Source organism: Scyliorhinus canicula, chromosome 1 (genome assembly GCF_902713615.1).
Source record: "Scyliorhinus canicula chromosome 1, sScyCan1.1, whole genome shotgun sequence".
NCBI lineage: Eukaryota > Metazoa > Chordata > Chondrichthyes > Carcharhiniformes > Scyliorhinidae > Scyliorhinus > Scyliorhinus canicula.
Window position 1 is genome coordinate 296495121 of NC_052146.1, and position 19606 is coordinate 296514726.

General features: G+C 49.9%; 1 protein-coding gene across 5 annotated transcripts in view; it reads right to left on the minus strand.

Moving 5' to 3' along the window:
- Positions 1-221: 221 nt before the first annotated feature.
- fam120b (family with sequence similarity 120B) overlaps positions 222-19606 on the minus strand; it is a 68215-nt gene continuing 48830 nt past the window's right edge. For 3 of the 5 annotated variants that reach the window (XM_038815789.1, XM_038815816.1, XM_038815780.1), the window contains 5 exons: positions 14946-15048; positions 14496-14654; positions 9179-9230; positions 8345-8398; positions 222-443 (listed from right to left, as the gene is read on the minus strand). In XM_038815789.1, the coding sequence (XP_038671717.1) occupies positions 8392-8398; positions 9179-9230; positions 14496-14654; positions 14946-15048 (321 nt within the window). In that variant the 3' untranslated portion in view covers positions 222-443; positions 8345-8391. Of the gene's footprint in view, positions 444-8344; positions 8399-9168; positions 9231-14495; positions 14655-14945; positions 15049-19606 lie in introns of all 5 variants that reach the window. The other 2 variants (XM_038815799.1, XM_038815808.1) reach the window with 2 other exon arrangements.

Genomic DNA, 19606 nt, shown 5'->3' on the forward strand with positions numbered 1-19606 from the left:
GGTGAGGCCGTGGAATGCCCTACCTGCAACAGTAGTGAACTCGCCAACATTGAGGGCATTTAAAAGTTTATTGGATAAGCATATGGATGATAATGGCATAGTGTTGGTTAGATGGCCTTTAGTTTTTGACTTCCCATGTCGGTGCAACATCGTGGGCCGAAGGGCCTGTACTGCGCTGTATCGTTCTATGTTCTATGTTCTAGATATCAACAATGCCCAGATTGTGATTTTTAAAATCATATTTAATATTCTGAAAGACATTCACAAGGAAGTATTTCAAATACAAAGTCAGTAATTGAAACGACGTTTCCGATCACTGTTCTCTGGAATGAAGAGAAATCAAATGCTGCATCATTCTTCAGATCAAATAACATTTTCCACCCTTTAAAATTCCACAATCCAACTCATTCCAGTCAGAATGAGAACACTGAAATCCAGATCACCTAAAAAAATCAAATTTGAACAGAAAATAATGGTTAGACCTTTAATCAGAAAGAAAGATCTTGTATAAACAGACATGATTATGAGTTATTTTAGACAAGATTAGCTCAACTTCTGCTTTTATTCATCCAGTTCAAGATATTAAGAAAAGCCCTGTTATTCTGTCAATGCTGCAGACAGCAACATTAATGAGGTGATGCGCTCTGACGCCAGCCTGCACGCATGTCCACAAGGTCACAATGGGAGACCCAGGATATGGATGTGTGTGTGTGTGTGGAGGGCTTTGCAGGACATGGTAGATACTGTCACGATGGATGTGCACCAAGGTTGGGCGCGATTCAACCATCGCTTTGCGCCCGGCGCAGATCTGACCGTGCTGGGTGAATAGCGACAAAGTCCAGAGATTCGCTCCGGGCGTGAGCCATTTTGCGATTCACCCGACTCGCTCCTAATGGTGAGTTCCGGATCTCGCACAAAAATGGCGAGACTATCATTAACCCTCATTTCAATCTCGTTATTTAGATTTAGGACTGAGTTTAGGAGGAACTTCTTCACCCAAAGGGTTGTGAATCTATGGAATTCCTTGCCCAGTGAAGCAGTTGAGGCTCCTTCATTACATGTTTTTAAGGTAAAGATAGATAGTTTTTTGAAGAATAAAGGGATTAAGGGTTATGGTGTTCGGGCCGGAAAGTGGAGCTGAGTCCACAAAAGATCAGCCATGATCTAATTGAATGGCGGAGCAGGCTCGAGGGGCCAGATGGCCTACTCCTGCTCCTAGTTCTTATGTTCTTATGTTATAGAGATTAAATGCGAGTGCAGCGGCCTCCTGGGAATTATCCGACCACCCAATGGAAAGTCAAGTGAGCATTGGTTAGTACTCCTTTTCCAAAATGTGACGCTCGCGCAATGGCTGCTGAGGGGTAGTGAGGAGGTGACTAGACATTTCCATTTTCTGGCATGCAGCTCAAGGGCACCAGAGCGGCTGCCACAGTGCTTGGGGGTGTGGGAGATATCTCAGGGGAGTTGGGCTTAGTCAGGGGGCTGAAGCGTTCCAGACCTGGGGTTGCCCCTGGACCAGGGGTGAGTGTCTTTGTGTCTGTGAGGCCTTCAAGCCATCTTTAAATATTGTTGAGATCCAAAACAGGGGCAACCACAGATTCACTTCCAGGACAAAGCCCTGCTGTGGCTTCTTTCCTGAAGATCTATTTCACTCCCTTTGACTGTGAGCAGCCTCTAGCTTCACAACCGAAGGCTATTTCAAATGAAGAATTAGCTTTTTTGGTTGTGATAGCACATCATAATCCTAAACTCGCAAGTGCCTCCTCGTCGGCACACGTACCATGCTTCAGAGGGTGATTAGTGCACAGCATGTCCAGGAAACTTTGATGCCTAAACACTGCACCTGAACTCTAGGAGCGTCAGCACCATAGAGGTAGCTGCTAACAATCAAACACTAAAGAGCAGGGCTTCAGCACTGGGGATCTTCTCGCAGCCAAAGGGTGAGTGTGTGGATCAGGGGAGGGTATCTGAGCAAGGTTTCCTTAATCTTCCCGGCAGAGATCTGGGGCGAAATTCTCCCCGACCCGGTGGGGCGGGGGGCCCCGGCGTAGCGGAATGGCGCCAACCACTCCGGCGTCGGGCCTCCCCAAAGGTGCGAATTCTCCGCACCTTTAGGGGCCAAGCCCTCACATTGAGGGGCTAGGCCCGCGCCGGAGCGGTTGGCACCATGCCGACTGCCGCCAAAACCGGCAACAACGGCCTTTGACGCCCACCGCCCGGCTCCGGGGCTGGCCGAAAGGCCTTCGCCGGTTCGCGCATGCTGCCGCTGAAGTCACCACCGGTGCATGCGCGCTGGGGGATTCTCTTCCGCCTCCGCCATGGAGGAGGCCGTGGTGGCGACAGAAGAAAAAGAGTGCCCCCACAGCACAGGCCCGCCCGCCGATCGGTGGGCCCCGATTGCGGGCCTGGCCACCGTGGGGGCACCCCGGGGGTCCGATCGTCCCGCGCTCCCCCCAGGACCCCGGGGGCCCGCTCGAGCCGCCGAACCCGCCACCACCAGAGGTGGTTCAAACCACGGCGGCGGGAGAGGCCTCCCAGTGGTGGGACTCCGGCCCATCGCGGGCCGGAGAATCGCCGCAGGGGGCTCGCTGATCGGTGGGGCGTGATTCCCGCCCCCGCCAATTCCCGGGTGGTGGTGAATTTCTGCCACGGTGGGGGCGGGATTTTCGGCGGCCCCGGGCGATTCTCCGACCCTGCGGGGGTCGGAGAATTTCGCCTCTGGGGTCTAGGGGCTCCTGATGTGGCCAGGGTGTGTGTGCAGAGTAAGGTTTACCAGCACAACTGGCTTGCTGGATGGTACTCTGAGAGAAGGTGGGTCATGTGAGGGTGGGGGAGGTTTGAGGATTTTGAGGGTCCCGAGATGGAAGCCCTAAGTGCTTGTCTATCTCTCTTTCTCCGATTCCTTACAGGTACAACAATGTTTGCTGGTGTGGATTTCATGGAGGCCGTCCTCGCGTTGCTGGTGACAGCTAAGGCAGTCAGACGCTGGTGACGGCAGCAACATCAACACAGGTCAGAGGCAGCACCCCATGTGCAGGGGGCCTCCGCAAATCCTGAAAACCCAGCCGGCCATCAGGCTAAGTAGGGAACCAGAAGGGGAGGCCAGCGACGGCCCAAGGTGTAGGGGCGTCGTTGGTCATTTAATGAGCCGACGGACACCATGTGCCACAGAAGACTGTGTCTCGACATGGAGACAGTGCGGTACCTGTGCCATGCCCTTGCGGAGTTAGCACCCCATGGAGGAGGAGGACACCCTCTCCCGGTCACCGTGAAGGTCACCGCAGCCCTCGGCCTCTGTGCCACTGGATCATTCTAGGACTCAAGCGGCGACATGTGTGGCATTCCATAATCTACAACCCACAAGGGCATCCAGGAGGCAACCAATGCTCTGTATGCCCAGGCATGAGACTTTATCACCTCTGAGCTGGACCAAGTCCACCAAGATGTCTGGGCTGCAGTATTTGCTGCCATCACAGGGATGCCCCAGGTCCAGGGGTCGATTGGCCGCACGCATGCCACCTTATGAACACTGGGGCATCAGGGAGTGCTCTATATATTTTATTTTTTGGGTACCCAATTCTTTTTTTTCCAATTAAGGGACAATTTAGCGTGACCAATTCACCTACCCTGCACATCTTTGGGTTGTGGGGGTGAGACACATGCAGACACAGGGAAAATGTGCAAGCTTTACACGGACAGTGACACAGAGCCGGGATCGAACCCGGGTCCTCTGCGGCGTGAGGCAGCAGTGCTAACCCACTGCGCCACCGTGCCAACCGGGAGTGCCCTAAATTAACAGGAAAGGGTTCCATTCCCTAAGTGTTCAGATCCTGTGTTACACCATCTCTGAATCATGCACGTGTATACCCACAGGCAGCATGAATGTCAGCTACATCCTGGGGCACTTGGACATTCCCGGTGTCTTAAAGGACCACCCCAGGATGATGGGTTGGTTAATAATAATCTTTATTATTGTCACAAGTAGGCTTACATTAACACTGCAATGAAGTTATTGTGAAAATCCCCTAGTCGCCACATTCTGGCGCCTGTTTGCGAACACAGAGGGAGAATTCAGAGTGTCCAATTCACCTAACAGCACATCTTTCGGGACTTGTGGGAGGAAACCGGAGCACCCAGAGGAAACCCACGCAGACACGGGGTGAATGTGCAGACTGTACAGACAGCACAGATAGTGACCCAAGCCGGGAATCGAACCCGGGTCCCTGGCGCTGTGAAGCAACAGTGCTAACCACTGTGCTACCGTGCTGCCCAAATTCATGGGTGACAAGGGATATCCACTAAGGTGATGGCTGAGGCCCACGCTGCCACCCGTACTGTCACTGAGCGGTGCATCGAGCTGTTAAAAATGTGATTCTGATGCCAGGGCCGCTCTGGTGGTGCCCTGCAGTCCACCCCCCAGAGAGTCTCCTGCTTTGTGGTTGCCTCCTGGGCCCTCCATAATCTGGCACACCTACGGAGCAGCATGCTGGAGGAGGAGGAGCAGGAGGGTCATGCAGCCTCATCTGAGGAGGTGGTCCAGCAGGGGCTGAAGCACGAGCCAAGGACTAGCCTGAGGATGGAGGACAGACTGAGGCGAGGGTCCGCCATACCAGGAGGACCAGGGAGTGCCATTGTCTCCCGATTCTTATAGGGCAAGACTGTGACCATCAGCCCCCCCACATCTCTCCCTCCCCATTTCCCTCCCTTCCCCAATCCGATCTTTCCCTCATTTCCCTCCCTCACCCCAATCCCCCCTCCCCTCATTTCCCTCTCTTCCCCACAATCCCTCCCCCCAACCCCACCACAGTGTTCCACCCTCCAAGGGCCCGTGTTACATCACTCCAGGGTGATGGGCCTGTGTTGTCAGCGGGTCAATATACAAGGCAGGAGGGCGATGATAATTCGCTGGGAGAAAAGCTCTGGTGCTCCTCACTTTTTGCTGAAGTCTGACTCCTGCCTTTCTGCTGACAGCGCACTTACAGATGTGGAGGCAGCCGCTGATTTCAGCGCCCTGTGGCCTTTGATGCCCTTGGAGGGCATCCAATGGAGGGCCAGGAGCTGGAGGGCTGTGGTCGACTTTAGCGGTGTCACATGTGTCTCTGTGCCACCCTGTTCTGCCAGCTAGCCGTGAGATCCACTGCTGTCAGGACGGGCGGATTCGGAAGAACTGGAGACCGTCGGTGACTCCCTGGTGGCAGGTCCCAGGTTGGCCTCCCGATCTTTTTCCTACTTTTAAAAAAAATTTAGAGTACCCAATTCATTTTTCCAATTAAGGGGCAATTTAGCGTGGCCAATCCACCTACCCAGCACATCTTTGGGTTGTGGGGGCCAAACCCACGCCAGTCATGTGGTCACCAATCCCTGTACCATCACATTCAATTGCAGTGCCTGTGTTCGGATCTTCACACCAGTAGAGATGAGGGTCATGAAATTGCAATTAACAGCACATGAACCACGTCTGGTCACCCCGCACCACGTACACTTTCTTTCCTATTGAATCAAAGACCATCATTTAAATCACTCCCGAGATTTCAAAACAAAGTCTGCACATCTTGATACAGTCCAATTTGATTTTAGCGAGCTACTTGATCAGATACCCACACAGAAACACCTTGGGTAATTCCAAAAGAGATTCCAATTAGGTAATGCAAAGATGAGGATTGCAAATCTGCCAAAAAAATGCCTTGGAAAGAGATTCCACTTTTGACAATCGGGAGAAGAGAATTTCAAACATGTGAATGGACTGCAAGGTATGTCCATAATCACAACCGTGTGAAAGATGCAGATTGCAGCTAAAAGTCACCCTTCACTGGGCAGTCAGTCACAAAATGGAGCATGAATTTTTTGCTGACTGAAGGTTGCGCTCAATCATTATTTTAAAACAAGCCTCTTCAACATGTACTTTGTCACTCTGTAGGCCGAGTGTAGGAATATAAACCTGGAACTCGTGATCGTGGGATATATTGGGAAGTGGAACACCTCCGGCGGGTGATGAGCATTGGCGAGTGCAGTACCCCTCCTGCCACACAACAAGCCCCTCTCCAGCACCTACCTCCCTCGGTTCTGCTTGCAGGTTCGGCAGGCACCACACAGCTGAGCCGGCAGTTAGCAGCATTTACCCTGCTCCTGTCTGGGAATCCTAACGCTGGACCTGCCACTGAGTTCAAGAGTACACTCCCAAAGCAACCATTCTCCGCCTGCGCAGTCAGAGACGAGTGCTAAAGGGTACCAGGGTTCCAGCACTCTGCGCAACACTGCACAGCTACAAGCATTGAACATGAGGAACAGGGGTAGGCCATTCAGTCCTTTGAGCCTGCTCCATCATTTAGGCAGATTATGGGTGATGTATAACTTTAATTTTATTCAATTACCGTTGCTCCACAGCCCTTGATACCCCCACCCAATTAAAATCTATTGATGAAAGCAAAATATTGCAGATGCTGGAGATCTGTAATAAAAACAGAAAAAGAGTGAGGTTCTCTCTCTACAGATGCAGCTAGAGACTGGTTTAGCACAGTGGGCTAAAAAGCTGGCTTGTAATGCAGAACAAGGCCAGCAGTGCAGGTTCAATTCCCGAACTGGCCTCCCTGAACAGGTGCCGGAATGTGGCAACTCGGGGCTTTTCACAGTAACTTCATTGAAGCCTACTTGTGACAATAAGCGATTATTATCGTATTATTGTGGATAGCACAATGGCTTCACAGCTCCAGGGTCCCAGGTTCGAATCCGGCTTGGGTCACTGTCTGTGCGGAGTCTGCACATCCTCCCCGTGTGTGCGTAGGTTTCCTCTGGGTGCTCCGGTTTCCTCCCACAGTCCAAAGATGTGCAGGTTAGGTGGATTGGCCATGATAAATTGCACTTAGTGTCCAAAATTGTCCTTAGTGTTGGGTGGGGTTACTGGGATATTGCGATAAGGTGCTCTTTCCAAGAGCCGGTGCAAACTCGATGGGCCGAATGGCCTCCTTCTGCACTGTAAATTCTATGATCTATGATTATAATTTTTTAAATATACATTTACAGTACCCAATTCATTTTTTATTCATTCATTAAGGGGCAATTTAGCGTGTTCAATCCACCTACACTGCACATCTTTGGGTTGTGGGGGCAAAACCCACGCAAACACGGGGAGAATGTGCAAACTCCACATGGACAGTGACCCAGAGCCGGGATCGAACCTGGGACCTCAGCGCCGTGAGGCTGCAGGGCTAACCCACTGCGCCACCGTGATGCCCCAACAGAGGCCGATTTAATAGATGCAAATGTTTTGTATGAGTCACAACACGTCATGGGGGGGGGAAGTATGAAAATACTAAATTACTGAAATAATTGCAGCAGATGTTTCTGAACCAATAATTTCCTGTTGTGTACTCTTATTTCTCTTTGCCAATTCCTTCTCTCCTCTTCTGAAATGCTACGTTTGCGCAGTCATTCTCTGGTACCTCACCGTGCGGCTGACAGAGCAGCATGGTGCGCAGTGGTTAGCACTGGGACTGCGGCGCTGAGGACCCGGGCTCGAATCTGGGCCTGAGTCACTGTCCGTGTGGAGTGAGCACATTCTCCCCGTGTCTGCGTTGGTTTCACCCCCACAACCCAAAGAGGTGCAATTTAGGCGGACCTAAAAATTGCCCCTTAATTGGAAAAATAATAATTGGGTACTCTAAATTTATTAAAATAATATGTGTGAGCACTGATGCTGAATGCTGGCAGGATGTTTTATTGCAGAAGCCATCATGTCCGATCCTGTAGTTACAAATGCTGATGTCCAGTGGGCTTCATCAAATAGTGGTCACAGAGTTGAGAACCCTGGCTGACTTTCCATTTCCTAACCCAGGGTGCTGGGTCCATTGTCGCATCCATAAAAACACCTCAGGAGAGATCAGCTAACTTAGCACTGAGTGAGGAGCAAATCTAGGCACCTTCCTGGTCTGTGTCTCTCAGCTATTCACGCGTTGAGCCATCAAGGACACACACTTGTTTCATAAAGTGGACACGAGGACAATGCCAAGGAAAGTTGTACAAGAAAGTTTAAAACGGAATAGGATTTGGGCAAGGGGTGGGGGGAAAAGGGACAAAAGGTCTGCGATATGGTGGAAGACGGGAGAGATTAAATGACAGAAGGGGTAGTTTTACAGGGTTACGTGGACATCTTTTGCTTCCTTGTTTCTTTTCTTGCCCCATCATTATCCCCATGAGGAGGCGAATAGATGACAAAGCACTTGCACCATAGAAGGAGAATGCAAGAACTGGTGCGTGGCTCAGGCATCTGCTGTGGAATGAAAGTCAACACTGGCAAAACCAAAGTGCTGCATATCTCAAAATCACCAAGAAATATTCAGATACTCACAGAGGAAAAGAACTAGAACAGTACAAAGGTTCAAGTATTTAGGAAGCTTAATATCTGCAGATGAAAGAAAAAATAAATAAGAACAAGGTTCTTCTGGGAAATGCTGTATTTAGTGGTGTTGTGTATGGATGTGAGACTTGGACCTGATGGAAAGGGGAGACCAACTTGCTAAATGACACTACAAACATCACAAAACAGAATTTGGGGAGAAGGGCCACTCAACATGTATTAACTTATCCATCCATCTACATTAGGGCAACACGGTAGCACACGTGACTTCACAGCGCCAGGGTCCCTGGTTCAATTCCATGCTGGGTCACTGTCTGTGCGGAGTCTGCACGTTCTCCCAATGTGGGTTTCCTCCGGTTTCCTCCCACAGTCCAAAGACGGGCAAGTTAGGTGGATTGGCCACGATAAATTGCCCTTAGTGTCCAAAAAGGTTAGGAGGGGTTATTGGATTATGGGGATAGGGTGGAAGTGCGGGCTTAAATGGGCCGGTGCAGACTCGATGGGCTGAATGGCCTCCTTCTGCACTGTATGTTCTATATTTCTTCATCGTAGTCTTGACACAGGAAGGAGTGGAAGGCATTTACCTCCAATGCCCAACTGAAAATACTATTCCCAGTTTTGATCACCCTTTGAGTAAAATTCTTCTGATGTGTGTTCCGAACTCTCCTTTTATCAGTTTTGATCCATGTCTCTTTCTGCTTCAAGCATCCTGGCAGCTTAAAATACTCCCTGCCTCAGCCACATCTATGCATTTGACTAGCTTGTATTTGCCTACAAATAGAATGAAGAGAGTGCCACTTTAAAGTTGAAGTTACCTCTACTCACCGTGGATAGAGCTGTGGTCTCCTGTTGTAGCGTCCTGGTCTTGATCCTCTACCTGGGGTAAATAAACAGGCCATGTAAAACTCAACAATGAGAGTGCCTGCTTCCCAAGAGTGGTACCTACAGCTTCTTAAATTACTGTAGCCAATCAGTACAAAAGCAAAGACTTGTAGATATGCAGTGACTGTCACAACCTCAAATGGGGAGTCTGGAATAAACTTCCTGAGAGGGTAGTGGAGGTAGGTTCGATCGAGTTTTCAAAAGGGAATTGGATTGCTATCTGAAAAGAAAGAATGTGCACGGTTATGGGGATACGGTAGGAGTGTGGAACTGGGTAGAATGCTCTTTCAGAGGGTCAGCGCAGACTCGATGGGCCAAATGGCCTCCTTTTGCACTGTGAAGGTTCTGTGAAAGCATTTTACAACAATTTAAATACAGTGTGCTTTTTTGCAACATCAATCAAGAGCGGCTCCAATACTATTAGCTGACGATGCCACTGATTTGCTGGCACTTTACCTGGTGTTTAGTTTGGACTTTTCAAAATTTGGATAGAAATTTTAAGATAAAGACAAAAATTCCAATCTGCATTTCACCAGGAAAAGATTAATACAGAAACTCTTCATCAGAAATATTTCAGGGCACAGATAGGGGCACCCTCTCCACCCCGCACCCCACCTCCCCCAACATGGAATTATCAAGGAATTCTAAAAAAGCATAAAATGGCTGAAATAAAACCCAGTGCCTTGAACGGAAGAGTTAACATTATTTTTTTTAACCATCTGTGAAAATCTATCACAATGACAGCTAGAATCTTTAAAGATAAAGTACAGAATCAAATTAGATTTCAGATTTACGGACCAAAACAGAAAATGCGGCAAACATTGAACAGGTTAGGGAGTGTCTGTTCCAAAGGGCTACTCTGCTAATAAGACATGTCTGTTCGAGTGTCTGGATTTATCATACAATTTTGGTCGTAATTGCCGATTACCATAATTTGAATTTGCATAGAGGTACTAAATAGACACCTGCGGGTTTAGCACTTAAGTGCTCATTAGATGAAATTTTTTGTGGAGAAGTATTTGTGAGCTCCACGCGCCCACGTTCATTATATGTGTGGAATGCTCTAGTTGTCACACAGAGTGGCATGCTGCAGGTTGGCTCAGAGACCAAGGAGACCAAGGAGAGGACGCGTAGGCTCTCACAAATGCTGGCCCAGTCAGCGACACCCACATTCCGTGAAAAAATCTCCCAATGTGCATTCCTCATTAGTTGGCTTTGACTGGGATGGATTTCCATGTACATCACTTACCCGACTAACCGAAAATTAATTCTTTCATTCAATCTTTTTTTTTAAATTTAGAGTACCCAATTATTTTTTTTCCAATTAAGGGGCAATTTAGCATGGCCAATCTACCTAACCTGCGCATCTTTGGGATGTGGGGGTGAAACCCACACAGACATGGGGAGCATGTGCAAACTCCATACGGACAGTGACCAAGGGCCGGGATTCGAACCCGGGTCCTCAGCGTCGTAGTCCCAGTGCTATCTACTGCGCCACACGCTGCCCCTTTCATTCAATCATGATCTTTTCCCCTCCATTTCATTAATTCGACCACAGTTAGCACGCCTCTGAAATTTCCCCTCCTGTTCTATATTGTGAATAGAACATTCAACACATTATCATCGTCCTCCCTACATACGACTTTGTGATATTAGATTCAAACGTGAATTCACTAGGGTCTGAAAATTGATGAACTCCTTCCTTCCCTTGGTCCTCCCTTCCTGTTACTATTTACAGGCCAGGAATATCCTGAATGACTGCTAACTTGCCAACTCTTCCCAATTTATTCACCTTGCCCAATCGCTTCAACAGCGACTGGTATGGCCCTGAACCTAGGCTTCTCAATAATAAAAAAGGAATTTGCGTCTCTGAAAGTTGCCACAGTTTGTGTGGAAGTCAGGGAATTAAACACAAGGCTTTATTCAGTAATAAGAATGAAGAGCCAGCCGTAAATGCAGCGCTGACATAGTCAAAAATGTTTGTTGCACAATGCGCTGTTTTTACCAGGTTGGGAGGCAGGAAAAATTTTAAATTTCAATTTGCTCAGCACATGTTGCGGTATTCAAAAACTCATAAGAATTAATAAATCAAACACAACTCCCCGTTCGACTTGATCATCTTTTAAAAAATAAATTTAGAGTACCCAATTAATTTTTTCCAATTAAGGGACAATCCACCTACTCTGCACATCTTTGGGTTGTGGGAGCGAAACCCACGCAAACACGGGGAGAATGTGCAAACTGCACACTGAGTGACCCAGAGCCGGGACCGGTCAGCTGGTTGTTGCACTTCATACATTATAACAGTGACTGCACTGCAAAAAAAGTACTTCACTGGCTGGAAAGCTGTGAGATGTCCTGTGGTTGTGAAAAGCAATGTGAACATATCAGCCATGATTGAATGGTGGAGCAGACTCAATGGGCCGAATGACCTAATTCTACTCCTATATCTTATGGTCTTATGGGATATACTTTGCGATATCCTGTTTGCTGATGATAGTACACTAGCCGCTGGTTCGGAGCTGGATACACAACGTAGTATGGACCTTTTTACCAGTGCACGTAACAACTCTGGCCTTACAATCAGCACAAAGAAAACTGATGTATTGTACCTGCCCCAGGAAAGCCCTATCTCGAGCTCAGGGCTTCAGCAGCACATACATTCTGTCGAACTGTCTACATCAAGAATTGCCAAAGCAAGTGTAGCCTTCGGCAGGCTTCGAACATCAGCCTGGGGATGAGGAACAATCTGCCTAACAAACAAAGTCTATGGAGCAATAAATGTACCCACCGTGCTCAACAACACAAGATTCAGACTGTGTACCAGCATCATGCTAAGAAGCTCATTTTCACTTGAGCCGCCTTTGGAAGCTTCTGAAGATCAGATGGCAGAACAAAATACCAGACACTTGCTCGCTCCAGCTGGCATGCCAAGCATCCACACCATATTGAGGCAGCCACAATTGAGTTAGGTGACCATGCAGCCAAAATGCCTGACACTCACTTACGAAAGTGAACCTTCTATGGAGAGCATGAGTGTGGGGTGCGCTTTCATGGCAGTCAAAGGAGGCGCTGCAAGGATACTCTGAAGGCTTCTTCAGGAGCTTTGATCGAGATGTCAGGTCGTGGGAATAGCTCCTCTCAATTGCTGCACTTGCTGCAAGCTGATAAAAAATGGTGCGGCTCGCTTCGAAAACAAGCACGTATCAGAGAGTGACAAAAAACCCACTGGGAGGAAATCTCGAACCAGCAACTTGTCCAAAACTTAACCGTCCTATTTTCAGCAGAACCTTCCGGCGCAGATCGGCCTTAGCACTCAGCTACATACTCACCAGAACCCTACCAAACACCCTGAATGATGATGAACATGGTCACCTTCACAACAAAAGATGACAAAAGAGAGAAAAAGCTTAATCACAAGGGTGGGCATGACAGTTCAACCTAATATTGTTTGCTGGATGGATCATTATTATATCAGTCATCAAGAGGAGGGATTCTAGCTGCTTTTATCTCTCTCCCTAGCCAGATGACACTGCAGGACTTACTGGGGATTAACTAACTCAGCAGAATCTGAGATCGGGGTCGTGATCCAACGGCCACACTGCGCCCGAAAAGCAGCTCGCGTGGCCGATAGAAACTGGGAGACCCATTCCGGGATCTACCCCCTCGCAACATCTAACGCGATATCGCGAGGGGTTGCGATGTGAATCCCGCCAATATCGTTTTTTAGCAAATCTGCAAATTAAAGTGCGACAGCAAGTCTCGCTTCAATGTGCAGATTCCCGAGGTACCCAAGGCTTTGGGATCTATCCACTCCGCCACGGAGAGCTCGGGTGAGTGCCGTTGAGCACTAGTCCCCACAAACTGGGACCTGACAGAACGGCACCTGTAGGGCCGGATTCATGTCGAGGGCCTCAGAGATCAGGACGTCATTGGAAAATGGGGCTATGTGTTGCCTAGTCCACGCGTTCCCTGCTGAGGCCCCTTATTTAACGCAAGTGACGACGTATCGCCATGTGTTCCTCAACACTCGCATGGCTGAACGCGCTCGCTATTGGACTTTGTTCCCATTTAGTTGAATTGCGCCCCAGGTGTGGGGACTTGGAAGCATTGCGTATAGCATATTAGATCAGAGGGAAACTATGTTATTCTCTTTTAAGAACAGTTACTGTGTCAAACCTTGTGCTTTACTTGCAGCCTCCCCGACCCAGAAAGACAAAGATAGTGAGTGTAAGGGAGCATCACCACCTCCAATTTGCCCTCCAAGTTAAACACTATCTCAACTTGGAAATATGACTTCACCATTGGCAGGTCAAATTCATGGAACTTCCTACCTAACAGCACTGTGGGAATACCCTCATCAGGTGAACTGCAGCAGTTCAGGAAGAACTTTCTCAAGGCAACTGGGGTTGGGCAATAAATGCCAGACTGGCCAACAATACCCATGGCCAGAGAAATAAAAAAAAAAATTTCCACAGGATGTGGACGTCGCTGTCTCGGCCAGTATTTCTTTCTCATCCCTAACTGTCCTTGAGAAGATGGTGGGAGCCACCCTTTTGAACCACTACCGTCCATGTGGCACACCTTGTTAGGAATGGAACTCCACAATTTTGACCCAGTGACTGTGAAGAAAAGGCGATATAGTTCCGAGTCAGGATGGTGGGTAGCTTAGAGGGGAGCTTGCAGGTGGTGGTGTTTCCCATGCATCTTCTGTCCTTCTCCTACTAGGTAGAGGTCGCAGATTTGGAAGCTGCTATCGATGGAGCCTTGGCGAGTTGCTGCGATGGATCTTGTAGATGGTACACACGGCTGCCACTGTGCATCAGTGGTGAAGGGGGTGAATCTTAAAGATGGTGGATGGAGTGCTGGTCCAGCAGGCTGCTTTGTCTTGGACGATATTGAGTTTCTTGAATGTTGTTGGCAGCTGGACTCCTAACCTCTGCCTTGTAGATGGTGGAGTCAGAAGACAAGTTACCCACTGTAGAATTCCCAGCCTCTTGCCTGCTCTTGTAGTCACAGTATTTATGTGGCTGGTCCAGTTCAGTTTTTGGTCAATGGTAACCCCCAGGATGTTGATAGTGGGGGATTTAGTGAAGGAAATAACATTGAATGTCAACGGGAGATGCTTAGATTCCCTCATGTTGAATGGATCAATAAAATCACCAGAGGAAGTCAGAAGATTTTGTTTTGGGGGTGGGAGTTCCTTTTTAATTAAGCACCAAAACATAATAGATGATGATGTACTTGATTTTTAGCATACCTGTTTGTGCTCGATTGGCAGGACCAGGCTGTGGATACCTTCCCTGATACCCCTGGTGATGGCTGGGGAATGGAGAAGTGTGGGGCCGTTGCTCACACTGGGCCATGTGATGACTGCCTCCTCTACCACGGGCACCAGGCCTTTCCCAGTTCTCTAGCGCTGCAAAAGGCATATAAAGACAGATCAATTTTACTCAATACATTGCACACTACTGAAATAGTCAACAAGTAAATGATACTAAACTCATCCACAATACGAGAATATTATGTGCAATTTTACAAGAAGCCTTTAGTAGTTTTCAACTCCCTTTTTCTGCTGATTTTTCCTGTTCCTCACTTGCAAAGGCATTGGCAGAAAACACTTAAATATTTCATTCCATCTCTGGGATCTGTCCAATGCAGGAAAGGTGGCGAACAACAAAACTATTAAAATTCAGCCTTGGCAACTGACCTGCTACCCAAGGCCGGGGGTTGCTCTGTATGCTTCTATTCTTCCTCACACAAATACTGTTGATGAGGGACTTCAGCTTCTGAAACTCCTGTAGCAGGACATCCTACAACCAGGAACAAAAATGATCAGCAAGCTGACAAAGAAAATAAAGGCATCACACATCACACCATTGAGCAGCAGCCACCACTACAACAACAACTTGATTTTGTATAGTGCCTTTAACGTAGAGAAAGGCCCTATGGCACCTCACAGGAGCGCTGTGTTTTTTTAATAAATATTTTTATTCTCCTTTTTCACATTTTCATCCAACTTTACACCCACCAACAAACAATCAACAGTAACCAATACAATGTCAATCCCCTGGCCAACAATCCCTTCCGCCCACCAATCGCCAAACAACCCTCAATATTTTAAATACAAACATCAAAGGAAAGGATTCAGGAATCTACCATCCGCCCATACATAGTCACCAACAACATACACATCCTTGCCTTTGTGAGGTGCACCCGATACACCACCTTCAGCTGTATCAGCCTCAACCTCGCGCACAAAGTTGAGGCATTTACCCTCCAGAGCACCTCACACCACAACCCCTCTTCCATGCTCTCTCCCAGCTCTTCCTCCCACTTTGCCTTAATCCCCTCCAGCGGTGCCTTCTCCCAGAATCGCCCCATAAATCACCAATACCACCACCCTCTCTCCACTGCCCCTGTCGTCAGCACCTCCTCCAACAGTGTGGAGGCCGGCGCCCACCGGATAGTTCTGTATCTCCTTCTTCGCGAAATCTCGGACCTGCATATACCTAAACATTTCCCCCTGCCCCTACCAATATTTCACCCCCAGTTCCTTCAATCCCGCAAACCGGCCCCCTAAAAACAAATCCTTTAATGCCCTGACTCCCTTCCTCTCCCATCTCCGAAAACTCCCATCCTACTTTCCTGGCTCAAATCTGTAATTCCCCCGAATTGGCATTTCCCTTGACTCCGCCCCCAGCCTAAAGTGCTGGCGTAACTGCCTCCAGATCTTCAATGTCAATACTACTACCGGACTCCCCGAGTATTTCCCCAGAGCCATCGGGAGTGGCGCTGTTGCCAATGCCCTCAGCCCCGAGCCCCTGCACAGACTCTCCTCCATTCTAACCCACTGCGAATCCCCCCACTCCACTCTAACCCAGCTCCTCACCTTCTCCGTGTTTGCCACCCAGTAATAAAATAGGAAATTCGGAAGACCCAACCCCTCTGACTGCCGTCCTCTGTGCAACAGCACCTTCCTAATCCTACCACCTTCCACGAGGTAATCATCTTTCCGACCTCCTTGAAAAATGCTTTGGCAGATCTGCAGGCACTGAAATATAAACAAAAACTGCGGCAACATGTTCATTTTAACCGCCTATACCCGACCTGCCAGCGACAGAGGGAGACCATCCCACCTTTCCAGGTCCGCTTTCACCCGCCCCACCAGACTAGTAATGTTATCACAGGAGCATCATTGATCAAAATTTGACTCTAACAGACAACGGGACAGATGATCAGAAGTTCAGCCAAAGAGAGTGTTTTCAAGGAAGCCTTAAGGGAGGAGTGAGAGAGATAGAGATCGAGCGATGGAACCTTAGAGAGTGGCGGAGAGGAAATTCCAGAGCTTGGGCACTTGGCAGCTCAAGGTACACCTGGCATTAATGGGAATGATTCAAATTGGGGATGTCCAAGAGGACAGAATTGGAGAAGCGCAGCGGTCTCGGGGAATTGGAGCATTAGAGGAGGTTACAGAGATAGGGAGCAGCATGGCCCTGGAGGGATTTAAAAAGTAGGGTGAGAATTTTAAAATCAAGAACCTGGTCAACTGGAGACGCTGTAAGTCATGGAGCACAGGGGTGATGGGAAAATGGGGCTCAGGGTACGGGCAGCAGAGTTTTGGATAAGCCACTTTTTGGAGGTTGGAAAGAGGCCAGTTAGTAGAGCACTGGAAGAGTCAGATTCAAAGATAACAAAGCATTTAACGTGGGTTTCCATAGCAAAGCTGATCCAGGGTCGGAGAATTTGGAAGGCCCAAGAGAGGTGGTGGTGAGGCGGAGTGGGATGAGGATGGACAGTTTACCATTATTACAGTTGAATAGCATACCATTTGTGATTTTAATGGGAGGCATTTCTGCAGTGTCAGAGATGGAAACCTTTTATAAAAAATACATTTAGAGTATCCCATTCTTTTTTTCCAATTCAGGGGCAATTTAGCGTGGCAAATTCATCTATCCTGCACATCTTCTTGGGTTGCGGGGGTGAGACGCACGCAGGTACAGGGAGAATGTGCAAACTCCACACGGATAGTGACCCGGGGCCATCCCGTCACCGCTATAAAACATTAATGAGTCCACTTAAGGAGCCCCACAGGCTTTACGCTGCAAATGACTGTCCTGCCGGCTGATTCGCCGGGACAGCTTTCGTCAGCGCCCAGCTAACAAGGGAGAGCAGCACTGAAACAGATCCTGCACAGTCAACCCACACAGCTTGCAGCCATGCCGCCGAGAAGACGAGCTGACCTGGGCAGATTACTGGAGGCCAGACGGGATGACCTGTTCCCCTGAGGGTCTCGGAGAGTCAGCCAGAGTGCAGGCATGCTGCCTGGCAGGAAGTGGCAGCGGGCATCAACTCAGCAGCATGACCAGAAGGACCGGCACATAGTGCCACATGAAGATTAACAACATCCACCGGGCTGCATGGGTGAGTTGCCACCGGCTCCTGGACCCCCCCCCCCCCAAACACGGGCTGTCCGCCCCCCCCCCCCCCCCCCGCGATGATCGACACATGCGGCTAACGATGCCCCCTCTGTGTCCCTGCAGGGTAAGTTGGTCCACAAGAGATGGGAGAGGGAGCTGAACATCAGAGTCCTCACCCCCTATGAGGAACAGGCCCTGAAGGTCGCGGGGTGGGCAAGCACAAATCTTGAGGTCGGCATACGCCGTAGAGGTGAGGATCCACTAGCCCCCATCCAGATGAGTTGTTACTATTTAACAAATGTGTCCCCAACTTCCCCAATCCCCCGATGGTGCCAACCCCTCCCCACGCTCCCAGACCCTTCACCACACTCACACCATGCACCCAACCCCCCCCCCCCCCCCCCCACGTCCTCCTTCCCAGTGCCCTCTCAGTGATCCTCAAAATGTCTTCCTTGCTCTTCCTTGATCAGCCGTGATGACTGGCGGAGCAGGCTCGAAGGGCCAAAAGGCCTCCACCTGCTCCGACCTTCCATGTATCTATGTACCGCTGTGTCTAGGTGTGTCCCCAGGATGCTCATCAAAGGTGGAGGCAGCCTGCTGCCTACCACGTCTCGTGGCCTTTGATGCCTCTGGTGGGTGACCTCTGAAGCTGGAGACTGACCATTCCCCCCCACCGATCACATGTTCATTCTCCGCAGGATCTCCAGCCGACGGTGACGGCCCACCCGGGGTGGTCCATCCCCCCCTTGCCTCTCATGAGAACACCTCGGAGGAGAGCTCCGAGATTGCCACCCTCCAGCAGTGCAGAGACACATACCTCGGTGGGCAACAGTGAGCACCACATAGTAGCTGATGCACATCGGGTGGAGACAGGAACGCCCAGGTGAGACAGCAGTCGTGGAGGTCTGCTGGGTCGCAGTCAGATGCTGAGCCTCGGGACCAGGTTTACCCGGAGCTGATGCAGACACTAGGGTGCAGTTGGGACATTCAGAGGGAGATGTCAGCGACACACCAGCTGGCCAATAGCCGATTGGAGGAGTCCCAGAAGCTATGTGCACAAGAGATGGCGCCTGCGAGGCCAACACTCCTAGGGTGGCGACCACAGTGGAGAGGCTGATGCACGATAGCATGAGCGGAGGTGCCTAGGCGTGGCTCAGTTAGTGAGGCCGTAACTGAGCGCCTCGACAGAATGTCCGAGTCGCCGGAGAGACTTGACTCAATAGCAGGGAGACCTTGATGAGGCACTGCAGGGAATGTCCCAGTCTCAGGTGGGCATTGTTGAGGCCTTCCAGAGAACGTCCCGGTTGATAGGGGTGATCTCCCAGTCCCATGTGGGCATAGCTGAGGCATTACGGGACATGTCCCAGTCCCATGTGGGCTTAGCCGAGGCGCTGCTGAGAATGTCCCGGTCACTGGGGACGTGTCCCAGTCACTACCCCGCAGGCACAGCCTGGGCTCGATTCAGTTGCCCTTCTGTGCCGAGATGAACTCCAGGGCCCTATGAGCACCGGCCGGGAGGAGTGGGCGCTGAGTGGCGACAGTGGGCACCAGTTCCTCCGAGACCCATCCCACTGACGGCAGCATATCTTGGGGGTCAGCACGCCGGCAAGTGCGCCGGGGCCCTCCAGCCTCAGAGGAAGCCCACCAGGGCATCAAAGGCCTCGAGACGTGGTAAGCAGCAGGCTGCCTCCACCTCTGATGTGCATCCTGGGGACACACCTAGATGCAGCGGTAGAGCAAGGAAGACTAAGCACGTTGACGATCACGGAGAGGGGACTGGGAAGGAGTAGGTAAGGGGGGGTTGGGTGCGTAGTGTGCATCCCGCCGGGAAGGGGCGGCATCATCGGAGGGTTGGGGAAGTTGGGGACACAATTGTTAAATAGTAATAATCATTGACCTCAACCAATATAACACCTCTGGCACTTTCTTCCACAATGCGAGCCGAGCACCA